The sequence below is a fragment of the Anser anser genome (assembly GCF_964211835.1).
Source record: "Anser anser genome assembly, chromosome: 3".
Lineage (NCBI taxonomy): Eukaryota > Metazoa > Chordata > Aves > Anseriformes > Anatidae > Anser > Anser anser.
In genome coordinates this window covers 3,758,435-3,777,092 of record NC_139722.1, presented here as the reverse complement: position 1 = coordinate 3,777,092, position 18,658 = coordinate 3,758,435, and the positions used below count along the sequence as shown (strand labels likewise).

The 18,658-nt window shown below is 46.3% G+C and overlaps 2 protein-coding genes across 2 annotated transcripts; both read right to left on the bottom strand.

The window, feature by feature from the left end:
- Positions 1-8,169: 8,169 nt before the first annotated feature.
- Positions 8,170-11,995, bottom strand: LOC310897311 (antimicrobial peptide THP2). Its single transcript, XM_083830760.1, has 4 exons — positions 11,854-11,995; positions 10,618-10,696; positions 9,107-9,227; positions 8,170-8,398 (listed from the first exon to the last, which is right to left on the bottom strand). The coding sequence occupies exons 2-4, from the start codon at positions 10,673-10,675 to the stop codon at positions 8,383-8,385; spliced, it is 195 nt and encodes a 64-aa protein (XP_083686886.1). The 5' UTR covers positions 10,676-10,696; positions 11,854-11,995; the 3' UTR covers positions 8,170-8,382.
- A 3,898-nt stretch (positions 11,996-15,893) lies between these two features.
- On the bottom strand, positions 15,894-17,663 carry LOC310897470 (gallinacin-7-like; the record flags this gene model as incomplete). Its single annotated transcript, XM_083831122.1, has 4 exons — positions 17,616-17,663; positions 16,742-16,843; positions 16,202-16,377; positions 15,894-15,974 (listed from the first exon to the last, which is right to left on the bottom strand). Exons 2-4 carry the CDS (start codon positions 16,797-16,799, stop codon positions 15,894-15,896), a joined length of 315 nt encoding a protein of 104 aa, XP_083687248.1. The 5' UTR covers positions 16,800-16,843; positions 17,616-17,663.
- Between the last annotated feature and the right edge of the window lie 995 nt (positions 17,664-18,658).

The window sequence follows — 18,658 nt, the reverse complement described above, 5'->3', positions numbered from 1 at the left end:
AGACACTCAGTGACCCACAGCCCTGCTCCAGCCGCCAGTGTGGAGCCCGCCCTCGCCTCCCTCACGCCGGTCCCCCAGCAGCTGGTTTGGGGGCACACACCGCTCCTGCCCCATGGCGGGGGGTAGCAGGCCCTGCTGGATCCAGGACCTGATGGCAGGACCCCTCTGACTCCAGCAGCTGGCACCGCAGTAACCACGGGGCCTGCACCCTCGGCCTGACTCCGGCAGCCGGCCCTAAATTCACTCACGCACACCCCCAGGTCTCACCGGTCCTGGCACGCACACACACAGCAGAGAGAGTGCAAATAAGCAGACAGAGTTAAGAAAAGATTTAATGAGGAAATATAAGAAGATTGGATAGAGTGCAGTCATCAGGCACAAGGCTCAGTCAGAGAAGCGTACTGACCAGCCCCATTTTACACACAACCGGCCCTTTTATAGCCTTTTCTCCCCATCCCCCATTTTTATCTCCTACTTCCCCTTCCCCTGCACACCCCACGGCTTTGCAGAGCTCTGCAGCTTCTGCACTGGAGGCCCTGGAACTTTAGAGGCCCTGGGGCGTGCCCAGAGCAGGGCTACGAAGCTGGGAAGGGCCTGGAGCACAAGTCCTGTGAGGAGCGGCTGAGGGCACCGGGGGTGTTTGGTCTGGAGAAGATGAGGCTCAGGGGAGACCTTATTGCTCTCAGCAACTGCCTGAAAGGAAGGTGTGGGGAGCTGGGGGTCGGCCTCTTCTCACAGGTAACTAGCGATAGGACTAGAGGGAATGGCCTGAAGTTGTGCCAGGGGAGGTTCAGGTTGGAAATTAGGAGACATTTCTTCTCAGAAGGAGCAGTCAGGCACTGGGACGGGTTACCCAGGGAGGTGGTGGAGTCACCGTCCCTGGGGGTGTTCAAGGAGAGGTTGGACGTGGTGCTTGGGGACATGGTTCAGTGGGTGACATTGGTGGTAGGGGGATGGTTGGACCAGATGATCTTGGAGGTCTCTTCCAAACTTAATGATTCTGTGAATCTACACTCTCCCTTGCCCAGGGACCCTTGGCTCACACCTTATCAGCAGTAATGTTCAGCCTTTCTGGAAGCGGTGCCTGTAGCTCATTAGCCCACCAATTAGTGCAGCTGGGAGGGTTGTTTCTGGTGATTACCCCTCAGATTAGAAGCCCTCCATCAGATAACCCTACTGGAATGAACGTTGCCACATTCTCAGCACCAGAGAGACCTAGGAATAACAAAAAGTGTTCAATGGACGACCACCAAGGTGCTGCCGGGCCCGGAGCCCCCGTGCTGTGAGGAGAGGCTGCGAGAGCTGGGGCTGCTGGGCCTGGGTCGGAGGAGCCTCCGGGGGAGCTCCCCCATGGCCGTCAGGACCCGCAGGGAGGTGCGGAGAGGCCGGAGCCGGGCTCTGCTCGGCGGTGCCCAGGGCCGGGCCCAGAGGCCCCGGGCCCAGCCCGGAGCCCCGGCGGCTCCCCCTGCCCCTCAGGCAGCACCGCTGGGCCGGGCGGGTGCCGGAGCCCTGGCACAGGCTGCCCCGAGAGGGGCCGGGGGCTGCTCCTTGGAGAGCTCCCCGAGCCCAGGGCCGTGGGGCTGGGCACCCTGCTCGGGGGGGCCCTGCTTTAGCAGAAAGGAACCTCCAGAGGTTTCTTCCAACCTCAACCGCAACTGTAACCAACTGCCTCCCTTTCTTATTGTCCGTTGTTGCATTGGAAAAGGCCTTGATGATTACCCATAGAGGAACTGACACTCTCCTCTATACACCCTTTGCAGTTATCTTGCCTTTATGACTTGACATCTCTGTGGTGTGCAAAGAGACCAACCTCTACTACCAAAACTCCCAATAGGTATACCCTTGGAGTCAGGGGACCAGAAAAGCTCTTCCAAACACCTTGAGAGGCAATCACTGAGTTGAATGTGCAGCACAGCTCCCTCCTTCCATGCAAGGGCTGCCCCTTGTCCCAAGGTATGGCTGCAGAAGCCATGATTATGTCAGTGGTATATTTATTTACCTGGAATGGGTTGGGAGCAGATGCAGACGGACTGGGTTGGTTGGTTTACTGACCTTAACATGTATCCTGGTGCTACTCTCTATTTGAATAGTCACTAGACAGAAACTGTCATGTTTATCACCTTTGGCATGTCAGGTGCACAGACATCTTGCCACAGGTGAAAGTGTTCTTTCAATGCGTACAGGTGAGAGGGTTTTCAATATTCTGCATGTTCTTGCACATCACATATGAACTGACTGTTTAATCACATGGGAGAACGCAAAGAAGGCAAAGAAGAATTCTTTTTTTTTTTTTTTTTTTTTCTGGGATCAGACTGCTGCTTGCTGTCTGCACCAACCAATTGCTTTGTACATCCTGAAAAAATTTCAACAAGCCGCTACAGCCCATGTGTCCGCTGTGCACCGGAGTGTCACAAGACGTGTTGCATGAGGATAACGGTGAAGACTGCTGTTGCAATGTTGATCGCCCCCAGCAGGCACCTCAACAGCAGGGAGGGATGAGGAGCAACCCCACCATGCCCATGCCGATGGGTCACTGGCTGATTGGCCAAGGGCAGAGGTAGCAGCACGAAGAAGCCCAGCTCCCACCTGCTATAAAACCAGGGTGTCTGGGGCAAAACAGTACTCCCTGGATGCACATAATTCCTGGTGAACCAAACCCATCATCAGGTAAGTAATTCCAGGGCCTCTTTCAGGAAAGATGCCGTTCAGTCTCTCTGTGCAAATCCATCTTCCTGGAACCATCTAAATTGCAAACTGTTGGAAGAATCTGTGAATATAAACAAGAACTAGAGGAGGCTGGGAAAGACAATAAACATTCATATGAGTATTGGAGCCCAGAGCATTTGGAAGCTGGAGTTGGGGTTTCCTAACTGCAGGGGAGACTGGTAAGGTGCCTTGATGCTGGAGGAGACACCCAACGTCTTCTGTTCTGGGGGGAGCAGGGACTTTACGGGGCAAAGTTCAGGTAGCAAAATATATTTTCCATCTTTTCAGGCTTCAGTCAACTCAAAAGGTTGAATTGTGTTACTGTTTCTGGTCACCAAGAATTTCCTGCCTTCTTGCTCCTCCCCGGGGCTCGGCTGCATGGAGCGCTGGCAGTAAATGTGAGGCTGGGGAGTTTTCTTATTGCTGAGAAACCTGGGAATTAACGTGAGTTGAGGTGGTACAGTCCCTAACTGAGCCAGGATGACCTTCCTGAGCCTGGGGAAGCAGAGGTGATAGGGCAGGGTGGTTTCAGTGGCCAGCTGTGGACCACCTGAGGTGTATAGCACCAACTAGCCCTTCATATAGTGTGGCATCTCCAGGTGCAAACATTTCTCTGACTTCCAGAGCCTGGATCTTTTATTGACCTAACTATTGGAATTGCACTGACTATTGACACAAGCATCTCCTGATGTGTAAACCATCTCTGCTTTGGCATTTGATTAAGAAGAGACAGAAGTGAGAGAACAAATGCACTAGTGGTACTTCTGACCTGCTGACTGTGCTAGAAAGTATATCTCGTGTTACCCCTTGATTCTGTATCGCAGGAAAATTATTTAATTCTGCTCAGGAGACAAACATGCCCTGTGAAAGTCCTGAGGGACTATAAATATTAAAAGAAATTTTTCTTTCCTTATAATCTGAGTTTCAGTAGATGCTGTCCTGAATAAAATGGCAACAATTAAACATGAGTCTTCTAGTCTGTGTTTTGGGGAGAACACCAGGAAGAACTGCGAGGAATCATTGAATCATAGAATAGGTTGGAAGGGACCTTAAAGATCATCTAATTCCAAGCCCCCTGCCATGGGCAGGGACACCTTCCACTAGACCTGATTGCTCAAAGACAGTGAAAAACACTCTAGTTTGTCCAACAGGCTGGTACTTCCCCAAATGCTTCAAGAATATCCATGAACTTGTAATGCTGAGTCTTTATTACCTCCTTTTGTTGGTGATGGTGCTTCTGCCGTTTGGCATGCCATGTGTGCCCAGCCTTCTCCATGCCCTTTCTTTGTTGCCTTGTTGTCTCCCCTCTGCAGCTCTGTGAAGACCTGGGACAGGCGCAAACCATGCGGATCCTGTACCTGCTCTTCCCCTTCATCCTCCTCTTGGTCCAGGGTGCTGCAGGTGAGAAGAGGGCAGTTGGGGTGAGGTGTGAACCCCCACGAGTGGGGTTCTTCATGTTCTGGGAAGTGATTTGCCAGAGATGGGTAACGATTAGGAGGTGTTGGTTCTGATGAACGGCTGGGCTTTTGGGTTTGATGCTTTGTGCACATGGTTGGCTGAGATCCATGGGCAGTATCAGCCCCTCTAGACCCACACACGATTTTTATAGGTATCCCATACTCATGTTCTTTAACTTTTGCTCTGTGCAGGATCCTCCTTGGTTCCAGGAAACAAGCAGCAATGTCATCGAGAAAAGGGCTTCTGTGGATTTCTGAACTGCCCTTTCCCCTTTGGCATCTCAGGGAAATGTTCAAGATTTTTCTTTTGCTGCAAAAAGTAAGCTTTGGGATTGGAGATGAAGTTGGGCTGCGACTGTGATAGCAGAAATAGCTGCTGTTGTGTTTAAGCCCCAAGCCTCGCTACTGGCTTTGTGCTATACATGCTCCAGGGCAGAAACCAGGGGAGGTGGAAGGATCTAGGAAAGGAGAAGGTGCCCTGTGAGGGGCAGGTGGAGCCATAAGTCAGACAGCACCTTCCCCGTTCCCCTCAGCTCCATGGGGCTGCCTGACCTGGGGGCTTTCAGAAATCCTTCCCCGGGCTAGAAAAGAATGAAGGCTGTCCTGTAGGTAGTGTGAAGCTGAGGAACCACTCCCTCCTCTGCAAATCCTTGGAAACAAGGTTGCAAACAAGCCATCTGCAATACAAACTGATTATCTGCATTGGGATTAGTCTTAATATGTCATTGCCATTGTTATCCAGGAGAAGTGATATGCACAGGGAGATAAAAAAAGAAGGGAAACAGAATAAAAGCAGATGACTTCAAAGCATGCTTTCTTTCTGCAGATTATTCGGTTGAACAGCTGGACTTTCAAAGCAGGATGTCCCCCTCGCTTCTCGCTCCTGGAAACAGCTCCTGACGTCCTCTCCCCTTCCCGCCCCTGCAGTCTCCCCGTGCAGTGCCCGTGGGAGTGGAAGCACTGCTCCTGCTGGGTGCGAGGGCACCCGTGTGCTGGAGACATCCTGCCCCAGGCCTGCTGCCGTTTGGCCAGAGGCTGCTTTTCCCTGCTCGAATAAAGGCGTGCAGTTTGGCATTGCAGCTGGTGGGAAGTGTGAGCGTGTCCTTGTGCCAGAGGGTGCCCAGGGGTGCTGTTCCCCACCAGCGCTGTGGGGATGCCCGGGCTGGCAGTCCCTGTGGGGCCAGGCTGTTTGCTGCGGGTGAGGAAGGGGCTGTGTGGGCGCTGCCTGTTGGGGAGGGTGAGCACGGGCATCCCTTATCCCAGGCAGCCACGAGTGCCAGCAGCGTGAAGAGGGCTGTGCCTTGCTGGGCATGGCCAGGGCTGCCCATCCGACCCCATCTGGTGACCCTACAGGTCCCACCACACAGCAGGATGGGACCCACATCTCCCTCATCAGCTGCCAGCCCCACATCCCTTCTACAGGGGTCTGATCCCCCAGGCAGCACACAAGGAGTCCTTTATAGTTCTTGGAGGGAATATCATACAATCCTAGAATGGCTCAGGTTGAAAGGGATCTTAAAGATCACCCAGTTCCAACCCCCTGCCATCAGCAGGGATGCCACCCACTAGATCAGGTTGCTCACAGCCTCATCCAACCTGGCCTTAACACCTCCAGGGATGGGGCATCCACAACCTCTCTGGGCAACCTGTTCTGGTGCCTCACCATCCTCTGAGTGAAGGATTTCCTCCTCACCTCTAATGTAAATCTCCCCTCAAGCAAGGGCCAAGGCAAAGGGCTCGAGCTTAAAAGAAGTCCTCCAATGATGTTTGGGAGGGTCCTGCTTATCACAGCCGTTTCTCATGCAGCGCTGTGATTCAACGCCATGTAGCAGCTCCACGTGAATCCTGGCTTTGAAAACAGGCAGCTGAACCTCGTAAAGGGGTGGGATGAGCACATACCATTCCCTGTGTCTCTCCTGAGATGGCAACCCTGTACCTGGGGGCCCCAGGGCTTGGCACTTTCCCTGGGAGGGACTTTCAGTCTTGTCAAGATGGGAAGGAAGTGCTTCTCTATGTTGTACTTGATAATATGTATGAGTCTGCTTTCCTACTGTATTCAAAAAGCAGACTTGTCTCAAGATAAAGGTTGAAGCTCAAAAAATCACCGAAAAGAAGTTTCTGCTTGAATTGAACTCTAGGGAAACCTTGACAGCTGGTGCCTGGCTGCCCACCAACTCCTCCTGCGTTGTGAAATAACCACGATTCTTGTCCTTCATGTTCATGGTGTGTGCTTTGTCCGCAGACCTAACCATGGAAGGTTACCTTGTGGAGCAGTGCTGCTCAAGAGAGTATAAGCACTTTGGACAAGCTTATGTAGTTCAGGCAGAACTGCAGGGGGGAAGAAAGAAGTCAAGCCAAGAAGAAATATTTCGATACCAAATATGATGTGATCTGTGCACTACGTACTGCTTGAACACCTACATTTCTAGTGCCATCTGATATTGCTCTTGGACTCTGTGTGCTGTTGTAGAAGAGTGAAGGTCTCTTGCAAGTCCTGTCCGTTGCACACCTGTAATTCTAAATGTTGTAAGTAAGGTTTAAGGATCTTATCTGTGCGGTGTGTTAACTGCGTTGAACGCTCTTTAGTGTAGGAAGTTGTAGCAGAAACAGCAAGCTAGATGTTGCTTTTTCATATTGTATTTGGTCTAATAATGAATACAGCATAATTATCCTGCTTATCTGCTGGTTAAATAGTAAAAACTGGTTTTTTATAAGACAATTCCTTTCCACTGTTGCATTTCTCAGCACCTGTTATGGTGACTACTGAAATCACCCTGGTGCTTTCAGACAGTTTCACAGCTTTGTTTCTGTTCTGGTGTCTTTTTTTCCCCATTAATACAGAGCGCTGGGCTTGCTTTCATCCACAGCAGCGTGGCCAGCAGGGCAAGGGAGGGGATTTTCCCCCTCTCCTCTGCTCCGTTTTGTTTGTTTGTTTGTTTGTTTGTTTTGGGGGGGGGGTTATTGCAAGACAAAGAGAATTTTTTGCTTCTTTTCATTTCCCATACGTGCTTCCTAGCACGTGTTACAAGGCCAATGGGGGGAAAAGGTGAAAGGAATCCTTGTCCTATTTAAGGGTTGCCCTAGTCACCATGCTACTCGAATTTGGCATGACAGTCCCTGCCTTTGGCTACGATACGGAAATGATGGGAAAAAAAATCAGGATATGAATTTTTATATCACTACATAAGAAATTGTGCTACAGAGGATTAGAAGTCAGATGGGACACCTGAGGATAAGATTGTTCCCACCTAAGAAGTGCAAAGAAAGTCACGGGACGTATAAGTGCTGTGTTTTTGGCGCACAAACAAAATCACCTCCTGAGCAGCGTTTCAGAAATGTATGTATCCCAGTTAAGAACTGGAGGCAGCGTGTCATGGGGTGGCAGAGGAACTAATGAAGAGAGACAGGCATAAGCTATAATTCTCCAGCTATTGGCTTTTATGCATCTTCTCAGAGGGACAGGTGAAAAATAAAAGGCAAAACTTGCACCTTTTGCTGTGAAACTGCAGGACAAACAACTTCTGGAGAGCAAAGAAGTGGCTGAACCTGTTGCACTGTTAAAAAAAAAAAATAAGGAAATAGGCCTACATCTTTCCAGGGATGCTCATAGGCAGCTTCCAGCAGCCACAGCATTGAGTCCCACGTGCTGATGTTTTAACAGATTGTGGGTCTCTCTTTTTTCAGTTATTTCTATTCCTCTTTCCCAAAAGAAAAGAAAGGGTTTCTGCATGTCTTTGTTCGTTTGTTTGTTTGTTTTGCTTTTTCTGTTTGTTTTGAAGAATTTTGGCATCTGAGTACCTTCCCACAAAGGGAAGCTGAGTTCTTCCAGCCAGTAAGGTATTCAGTCCATGTCAATCTATCCCTTGACAGCTACATATCTCAGAAAAACCCAAATTAAGGAGCGGTTGGCACACTGTAAATTGATAACCTTTGGAGTTTACGTATCAAACCGCAGGTACAGTCGTCACCCTCAGCCCATGCAATGGACACCCACGTTTCAGCAATGTGAATGCTACGCAATGGCAATTTATTCAAAAGGAGGGAAGGCAATGCAGAATACCTTTGGATTTACTCTATATCATAAAGCTTTTTGCATTAAAAACAAGAGGTGCTTGAGACTTTGTTGTAGCAGGATCCAGTGGTTGTAGCAGGAAGGGGATTCAAAGAAAGTTCCTGGAAGAAATTTTCGTAGCTCTTGAATGGACAGTCCACGAAGTTTTTATACATCCCATGGCCTGCACAAAGAGAAAAAAGAAATGTATTTGCATTCCTTCCCTACTTACTCGCAGTCCATGCATATTTTCCTCCTGGGTATATACATTCCCAAATACCTAATGTCAGGTGCCAGTCAGGCTGGGGCAGCCTTGTGCACTCACACCTGTGAGTGGGAAGGGTGCTTTCCGATTGCCCCAGGAAAAGCAGGGAATTAAATTGCTGTTCCTTGATATTGGGGTGAGTGTGTTCATTCCCGAGTGAAAATAGAATAGGTTATCTTTGGTATGAGAGTTTCTTTTTATGACATAGTTGCATTTTTTTTTTTTACACACATCCGATAACACTCAGATCTCTGTTCACCCTGCAGTCAAAACTGAATTCCCATTTGTTCCCCACACACCACAGCAACCCAGCTCTGAAAATATTAAACTCTGATGTTTTGCTCCATCAGAGGAGTTCTAAAGTGGTCAAAGAGACCTGGGCCAGAACATGCCTGACATCTCTGACTATACTTTGCCCTTCTTGCTGAGGCACATCATGGAGCACATCTCAGGAGAAAGAGCACCACGGAGCTCTGCTAGCAACCTACTTCAAGACCAGACTGTCCTCATGACATATTATTTTTTTTCTTATGTCCAGTCTGAACATTCAAAAATTCACTTTGGGGTTAAGGACATGGGCGATACATTTGTCTGCTACGGATGAACCTCAGTGAATGGCAAACTCACGATTTGCAGCAGGAGCGGAACCCAAAGCAGCTTCCAACTCTGACCAGGTGGATGGGACATCTTCCGAAGTGGCAGGACCCTTTCCTACAGAGAAACATGTCCCGCTGGGGCGAAGACAATCCTGCAACAAGAAGAACAAAGTTACTTCCCTCCGATTCTGCAGGGCAGGGTGAATGCAGTCTCAGTGCCAGCAGGATTTCCCATCCGTTGAGCTGCCTTCACCAATAACTGTTCTTAAGGACTGTTGCCCAGACTTGGCCACGTGGAAAGGACAGGTAAGAGCAGAGCTCACAAAGCAGATTTACAAATCCTTCCCTGCGTTATCCTCCCACGTATCGATTTTTACATGGACTCTTCTGCATTCCAGTGTGTCCTGGTTTCAGTTAGGACAGAGTTAATTTTCCTCCTAGTAGCTGGTAGGGTGCTATGTTTTGGATTAGGATGAGAAGAGCGCTGATAACATGCTGATGTTTTAATTGTTGCAGAGCAGTGTTTACACCAGGCCAAGGACTTTTCGGCTTCTCGCTCTGTCCTGCCAGCGAGCAGGCTGGGGGTGCAGCAGGAGCTGGGAGGGGACAGACCCAGGACAGCTGACCCAAACTGGCCAAAGGGGTATTCCATACCATCTGACGTCCTGCTAAACAATATATAGGGGTGGGTAGCCGGGGTGGGGAGGCTGGCTGCTCGGGGGTAGGCTGGGCATCGGTCAGCGGGTGGTGAGCAATTGCATTGTGCATCATTTGTTTGTACACATTATTATTATTAGTACTATTATTATTGTTATTATTATTTTCCTGTCTTAATAAACTGTCTTTATCTCAACTCACAGGCTTCACTTTCCCGTTTCTCTCCCCCATCCCAGAGAGGGAGGGGGGAGGGTGAGCGAACGGCTGTGTGGTGTTTAGCTGCCAGCCGGGTTAAACCACAACACGCGGACAGCATTTTCAGGGAGAAGGTCAGACTGATAAATGCCTATGTGGCATTGCTGAACACTTAGGGGTAGGACTCCCAAAGTCCCAGCCCTGTATCTTGGTCATGGAGGCAGAATATCTAGCATTAAAGCACAGGTTAGGAAAGATACAGACCTCCTGGCTCCTTGTCCTTTACCTTATGGAACAGAGACATGCCTCAGAGGCTTCACTACTGGTTCCTATCCAAAAATAGTTGGCCAATCTTCATTTTTGCCCACATGTGCACCACTTTGTTGTTTGAAAACCATGGCCAGCACAGGCAGAGTCTCGGGTGTCTAACTCCAGAACATTTAGCATCAACATTTTAGGAAGACACCAACGAAGAGGATTTTTTTTTTGTTTTTCAGCAGTCATTATTTCCCCAACTTTGAAAGAGTTTTCACAGGAGACGTGGACAGCACAGGCACCAAGCTGAGTATTTGATTAACTCCTGTTTGGTTTCTATTCATTTTAACTAATAGTGCTTAAAATGCGCCAGGGAGCTTGCTTCGGGTGCACAAAAATCCCTTCCTAGCATCCTTTCGTTTCTTTTCATCTTACCTGGAGAAACCTGGAGCGCCAGGAAGAGGAGAGAAAAGAGCAGGTAAAGGATCCTCATGGCTGCAGGTCTGCTGAGCCACTACAGGGAAGAAGACCAAGAAAGGTGTGACAGACAGCCCTCAAACTTACTGTCTTCTGAACTGTACAAACATTGTATTAATCAAAATGGCACTTATATTACTTTTTGTTCAAACTTTCAATAAACCCAGTAATGCCTATGTGGCCTCATGACTGCTGTGTGAGCATTTCTGGGAAAAGGAAAGACATATGGGGCAACATGCTTTCGGGATATGTGATTATTAAATTATTTTAGCTCAGATTTCCTCTCACATTTTGCAAATAGCCCTTAGCCAAAATGCAGACATGACCTTAGGTTTGGTTAAATGTTTTATCTAATAAATAAACAACACTAAGCAGAAAGAGGTGATCCTACAGACAAGCTTACAAACTACAAGAAGAAACGTTCATTTTGCAACTTTAAAACTTATCAAGAAATAGCAGCTAAAAGCTACTTGCTCAAAATGATCAGTTTTATTCTAGAATGATTGAAATTTCAAAAAAACAAACGTGCAATGACTTCATTAAAGCAGTCAATGATTAATGCGACTAATGTTTGTAAAATGGGATAAGTTAGCCTAGAGGGGGCTTCTGGATAGAAAGGAGGTATTTAATCATATATCTTGACATTCTGATCCATCACAAATTATTTTCTCTTAAGCAACGCAGGGAAACGAGGTTGTGATGGAATACTGTATTTCTGCAAATAGAATGGCAGAGAGTAGCCCAAAGGGGATTTGCAATTAGTATCAGAAGTCCGCTCCAAATTCTACATATTTGAAAGTATCAGGGGAAATAAATAAACAAAGTTAACTTAATTCTGAAAATTAAATAAAGTTCTTAACATTGATACCGAATATATTCTGGTTTCTGCCTAAGAAGCCAGCAGCTTCTCTGGACCACAGACCTCTTTAAAACAACCTGACCCAGACCCATTTTTTCCTAGGAGTTAATAAGCAGAGTATCTTTATCAAAGCCTACTACGCATTAGCTCTTATTTGAACTGCTTACTCAACCTGTGTAACTGTGTAGATTAACATTTTTAGTAACTTTAAAATTTAGGTTAATAATGCAGAGGTTTTTTTGTTTGTAAAAAAAAAAAAAAAGAGAAAAAAAAGAAAAAAAATACGTAACAGGAGAAGATATTAAAAGAAAGACTGAAAAGAACCAAGAAGTTACCAGGTACTAGATGAGCTCAAAGGTCAGACGAACTCTTCTTGGTCCTTTCCTTCCACGGGGCTTTAGTTGTGAGATGAAAGCGTCTTTTATAACATCTTTGCTATGGGTAGTGACGATTGCTTTCTCTTTTCACCAAGTATACATTGAGCCAATCAAAACGGGACTCATCTTTTTGGTGACTTCTAATCCAACCAGAATCGAGTTGCTTCTCACTTCCCAGTCAAAAAGCAGGGTTTGCCTCAGCCTACTGAAGATCTGCTCCTGGAAAATCACAGGTTCTCCATGCAATACCTCTTGTGACACTCCGGTTTGTGTAAGATGCGTTAAACCACAGTGGTATGTGTCAAACATCTTGGGACATATGTCAAACCATTCCTGGTTGGGAGCAACAGAAGGCACTGCAATACAGAGCGTCTGTGTGCTCTCCCCGTTAGTTTATTTTCTGTTCCATGAATGCAGAATATAAGAACACAGAGCCTTTGGGAATAGTCTAGCTACAATCACATGCAATAACCAAAATGCATCTTGGATTTGTATAGTGCTTAATTGCCTTTATTCTTTTGTTTCCACATCTTCATTTATATATTTTTTTCAGTTCCTAACATCTGTCTCGCCTGTTTGTTCATAGGTAAACACTGACGTTCCTAGAGAAGCACCCACAATGAAATTTTCAATTGCATTAGCATAGTTTCGAAGTAATACCCTCGTGGTCTTCATGCTGATTCAGGTTGCGCAGGGGTTTTCATGCATGCAAACTATATTCCCTAGGAGGAAAGTGAACAAGACGTTTTACTTTTAAGGTGCTCCAAAGGTGCTCTGAAGGTATTGCAGTGCCTGGTGTGGGCTATACCACCACCAGGTCCTGTAGTGTGCATCCAATATTTCTTTCTCTTTTAAACCTGGAGAATTTGTACATGAGGATCAGCAATATGAGCAGAGGCTGAGGGACCCACCTTTGTTCAGCTTGGAGAAAAAGATAGTTAAAGGGGAATCTAATTACTGTTCATAACCACCCAATAGTAGCTATAACGAAGATGGAGCCACACTCCTGTCTGAGGCTCACAGTGATGAGAGGTAACAGACAGAAACTTTAGCTAGGGAAATTCCAATTAGATATAAATTTAAAAACCTCTCACAATGAGGGTTGTCAAACACTTGAACAGGGTCCCAGCAAATTTGTAGTATCTTGATACCTGTGGATATTCAAACTCAGTAGACAAGGCCATAAGCAATCCCGTCTATCTTTGAAATTGGCTCTATTCTGAAGGCATAGCTGTGCCTCCAAACACCCACTCAACTTTACTTGGCTTTATGGTTCTATTCAAAAGCAAAATCCAATCCAAACTCAATCTGTAAATCCATACAACAAAGATTTGAGGAGCATCAGCAGTCTCTAAGGTCTGTGGATCGTTTCTTATTTACTAAACTTCCATCGCACCAAGTCACTTGTTAAGTTTGGTGTACCCAGCAGCTATCCAAAGACACCAATACTGAATATTCTTTCATATCATATTTTAATTTACACCTCCCTTCAGTCAACAAAACATTGTTTATGTATCATTTTAATATAACACTCAAATTATATCATAATAGGTTATGATGCATTTGCTATTTTCAATGACAGGTGTATTTAACAGACCAAAATCCATCTTCAAATGGCACCATGGCTCAGAGATCATTTATTCTCAAAACTAAACTGAAATATTTAATTTCTTATTGAGTCCTCAATTTAGTTATTAGTATGGTAATTTTTTTAATACTTTGATATCAATTTCATAAGTGTACATACATATACATATGTGCATACATGCACAGGCACACACACACATATAGAGAGACACATATGAAAATATGCCTACAAATGATTTCCCTGAAATTCATATCCTGATATGAATGAGGTAGCTTTTTATTTTCTACATATTTTTGAAAATGAACAGGTTTCTTTGCAGTATAAAAAACTGATAGTTCAATTCCTGGTGTGTCTATGAACTTCTGACCATAAAGCAAGAAAATGGAGGGAAAGAAAATGGCATAACATGCAGTTGCTTCACAACTTGCCAAGAGTTTGTGGTTAGCTTGCCTACCAACCGTAATTGTTACTCAACCTGAGGCAGTTAGGAGCAAAATGAAGGGATAATTCCAAACTTTTCTCCTAATAGTTTTCTGGTCAAAAAAAAAAAAAAAAAGTAGAAAATATTAAGAAGGTCTTTTATAGTATCATTTTCATTGAATTATTTAATTATTAATAAATTATTTAATAAAATTACTATTAAAGATATCAAATTATTTAATAAATCTCTTATTTAAAATGCTACTACACCAATACCTGACTGCTGTTCCACCCCTCACCTCCAGAGGACAGTTTGTTCATTGCAATGAAGGCTTCAGGCATCTCCAGGTCATTGTATTCAGACACAGCCAGGACACTGTTCCTCATTTGTGTGATAATGGCACCCCTTAACCTCCCTCATGTGTGTTGAACTGAATTCTTGCCATAAGGCATAACCATTGCATAGGAGGCGAATGCATTTTAATGCAATTGTGGAGTGTACAGTATAAAGAAATTCAGATTCCTCTAGATTCACTGCAAAAGCTGTTACCAGCTGTTGTACTACCAAAGTAAATCCACCCGAAGTAGGATAGCTGGTATTTAGGTGGTGTTCTATATTTGTAAGTGCATCTGTAATGGATGTACTTCATGAAAGCTATCAGACAAAGCTTCAAGACAAGTTTAGATCATCTCAATTAGTAACAAATATATACACGTGGTTATACACTTTGATCAGTGTACTAAAACTATCTAACCAAGGTGATGAATTTAATGATCATGTAGTAATCTTGATTAACCAAGGAGAAATCATAATATGAGGTTAAAATCTCCATGGACAGATCCCACTCCATCTTCTCTTTGATTTGACAGCTAAAGGTATCAAGCTAGGAGCAGAGTCCAGCCCTTTGGTGCTGCTGTGCCAGCAGTAAGGTCCACACAGTGGGAATGTGTTTGCTGGTGTCCTCGTCCCCTCTTTGTACCTCTTTTCTAATTTGTGTCCTGTCAGGGGTCCGATGTCATCCAAAATATTGCTGTATTTCACTTTCATGAGGTCCCCTCAGGAGCGAAATGTCTCAAATGCCTCCAGGCCCACTGAAGGAAGTGGCTGGAGATACCTTGGCATTTTCTACACTGCTAGGCAACGATGACAGAGAAAAAGAGACAGAAAGCATGAAATCTGTCTCTGACATCTCAGTCCAAAATAGTAAAATGCCTTGGAAAAGCAGCTTTGAAGCTACAGGAACATGTACCTGTTGTACAATAGCACCCATCACAGAGAGAAACTATGTTTCATTCCTGACCATGGTCACTGCAAGAGTCTTCCAGGAACGTGGCCATTGAGGATCAAATGACCTCCCTTTTCCCTGGGGTTGCAGCAGGACACAAGTGTTAGATCATAGAATCATAGAATCTTTTACGTTGGAAAAGACCCTAAATATCTCCAAGTCCAAACATCACCTAACACCACCAGGTCCACCGCTAAAGCATGTTCCTAAGCACTACATCCCCATATCTCTTAAATACCTTCAGGGATGGGGACACCACCACTTTCCTGGGAAGCCTGTTCCAATGCCTAAACTCTCTCTTCTGTGAAGAATTTCTTCCTGATATCTAATCCAAACCTCCCCTGGCACAATTTGAGGCAGATTTCCTCATGCCCTTGTCACCCACCTCGCTACAGCCTCCTTTCATGTAATTGTAGAGAATGATGTTTCCCCTCAGCCTCTTTTTCTGCAGACTCTACAAGCCACCAGCCCACCTGTGTGTTACTGGTGAGAGTATTCCTAGGAAAAATCCCCTCCTTCCCCACCAAACACAGCCAAAGTTCAACCATATGAATGCCATCAGAAGTAATTTTATTAAAGGGAGGAAAGAAATGGTTTCTGTGGTGAGGCCTGGTCCAAATTTATGTTTTCACAGATGCTGTTGTTTGCTTCAGTGCAAAGGAAACTTGTGAGAGCAAGATCTGGTGCCACCAGGAGTGACGGGGTCAGGGTGATTGAGAGGCCACTAGGTAGATGCAGAAAGGATTTCCAAGGAGAATCCAGGGAGTCATCAGTGCCTCCACCCCCTGCATGGTGAAAAAGAGACACTCTCAGCTTACGCACCAGGAGGTTTTCTGCAGTGATGTTATTCTGGGGGGATCTCTCTGCTTTATGTCACGGCACCACAAGATAAGCTGCCATGGAATGTGAATGCCCCCTGAGGACCCTCCGTGCCAGCAAAGCTGGGGCTGGGGAAGTGAGAGAAGATGTTGTCAGCAGCTGTGCCTCTCAGATGTTACTCAGGAGAAAATACCAAGAGGATCTCAGTCACTGCTGAGGTGATGCCTTGCACTTTCACATACCTCGCACAGCAGGAACCTCCATTACGACACGTTCCAACCCAGTAATATGGCCGCCGACAGATCCCCGGAAAGCAGATTCCATTTTGGAGTACACAAGGGTCGACTGGCCTAGGGAAGACATGCTGACCTGCACGGCGAAAAAAAAAGAATAGTTGTTTACCACACAAGTGAGCAGAAGTGGATGCACCTTCTCTCTCCTCTCTAATTCCTCTTCACATCTCAGAATCACAGAATCGCAGCATGGGGGCACCCCTGGGTGCCCCTGTCCCCCCCCTACCCCTGTAGGGTGCCCAGCCCCATGTCCTGGCAGCTCTGGGAGCTCTCCAAGGAGGCTCCCCAGGTCCATTTCTGCAGAGCTGCTTTCTATCTGGGTGCCCTTGACCTGTCCTGGTGCTGGGCCTGTTCCTCCCCAGGACTTTGGGCTTCTCCTTGGTGAACCTCTTGACACTCCTGTAGGCCCACCTCTCCAGCCTGCCATGGTCACAGCTTACCTGCCACTCCTTGGAGCACCATGAAGAGGACAGCCAGGAGCTGGTAAAGGATCCTCATGGCCACTGCTGAGCTGTGAAGTCCTTATCTGCAAGGAACAGAGACTACAAGACCAAAATTCACCTCATGGCTGCTCCCTCCTGACTGGGGGAGGCATGCTTAAAACATGCCCTGAATGACGAAACCCAGAGGCTTATAAAATACAGTGAACTTGAATGAAGAATGCTGTGGAAACTGCATCCTTGGAGATATTCAAAACCTCCCTAAATGCACCTCTGACCCAACCTAACCACATCTTTGAGCAGGGATTCAGACTAGAAGTCCCCACAGTTCCTTTCAACTTAAATTGTCCTGGTCTTCTTGCATTGAAAAATGATATTCCAGACCTGCACGACACAGGACAGATTACTCTGAAACCAACACAGACCCATGAATTTTACTTTCAACCCTACTGTAGTTCACAAAGTGTTAAGGGACTGAGTCTACTACCATCATCCTTCTGAAAGTCAGAAAAGGACTTATTTATCTCTTGAACTCAGCCAAAATGGGACTGAAATTTGGGCAAGTTACGTAGCTCAAAAGGCAATCTCTGATGCCTACAGTGGATGTTTCTGGGTCTATCTCCACTCCCTTTGGAGGTCAGCAAAGACAGCTTCCTCCTGCAGTCCCTGCAAGCCACCCGTGGTTCTGCAGGACATGCACACATCGCCACGCTCACTGCAGTAATGAGACGGGAGGGGTTAACGAGTGCTGAATACTCGTTGGATTGAAGAGGAATGAAAGCAAAAGAAGTGGAAAAGGGGAAGGAGGTGAGGGTGCGTGTCCAAGACAAGGCACGGGAGGAGGTACCAGCAGAGGAGGTGCAGGATCACTCACCACTGCCTTCTGTCTCTCTTCTCCAGCAAATGCCCCAGACCCAAACATGCCTCTTTATATAAAATTTGGCGTTGCTGGCAGAGCAGTCATGGGCCAATGAATGAAGCCTTTCCCAGCTAGCTTTGTTCAGCACTTTGGTGTCTTCCAATGAGACAGGAGGCTCCGTTTTGGAACTGCTTTGACCACAAATCCCCCGATCTTGGTGCAATCCATCTTAGAGCATTTCACTTTTTGTAAGAGACGTTAGGCCACAGGGTTATGTGAAATACCTGGGAACATGCAATGACTGCCTCCTAGGTCCTGCAGGGTCTTTGTTCTGCCTTCAGCGTGCAGCTTAATTGTCTAGCTTGCAACAGCAGCATGGCCATTGTGTGCCTCCGTAACATTTTGTCCTTTACGTCTATCCTGGTTTTCTTTTGTCCATGTCAATAAAAGAATGAGCACTGCTTTCTTTTCGGCTTCTTAGCTGCATAGTTAATAGTTTACTGCATAGTAGTATATGAAATTTTAACCTAAATGCATACAACTTTTCATACAAAATCATAATGGATCACATTTCCATTTCTACTGCTGCTTCTTAGAGTTACTCTTGATTTTTTTTTTTCTGCTGTTTCAGTGTCCTTCCTAATAAAAATTTCCGCTTAATCTTTCTCAGGCTGCCCAGACTCTGGCAGGATAACCAGCATACCTGCCAGCCTCGTATTTATTTCTCAGGTTATCTGGTCCTTGTTTCTTTGGGACCTTCCCACTCCCCCATGTTACCCCATCTCCTCTGGATGCGCCTTTGCTTATCCTACTCTCTGCTATAGAAGTTTCAACCCCTAAAAAAAATTGTCAAACAAATCATTGTACCTGAACCAGCAACTTAAAAAAGTCAAGCCATGCTCGATAACTTTCAGACTTGATAACCCATGCCTTGAGAAGTTTGTTTCTGTAGTTCAAGGATGGTGGGAAGACCCAGATGCATGCAGCTGCTGCCAGCTTGGCAGTCAGACTGTGCTGTGCTGTGTCCCACCAGGCAGGAGGTCTGGCCCTTGTCAGCT

Coding starts and splice junctions, on each gene's coding strand:
- LOC310897311 (XM_083830760.1), bottom strand. CDS start 10,675: ATGAGGATCCTTTACCTGCTCTTTTCTCTCCTCTTCCTGGCGCTCCAG. Junction 9,228..10,617: donor GGCGCTCCAGGTTTCTCCAG/GTAAGATGAAAA, acceptor TTCTTGTTGCAG/GATTGTCTTCGCCCCAGCGG.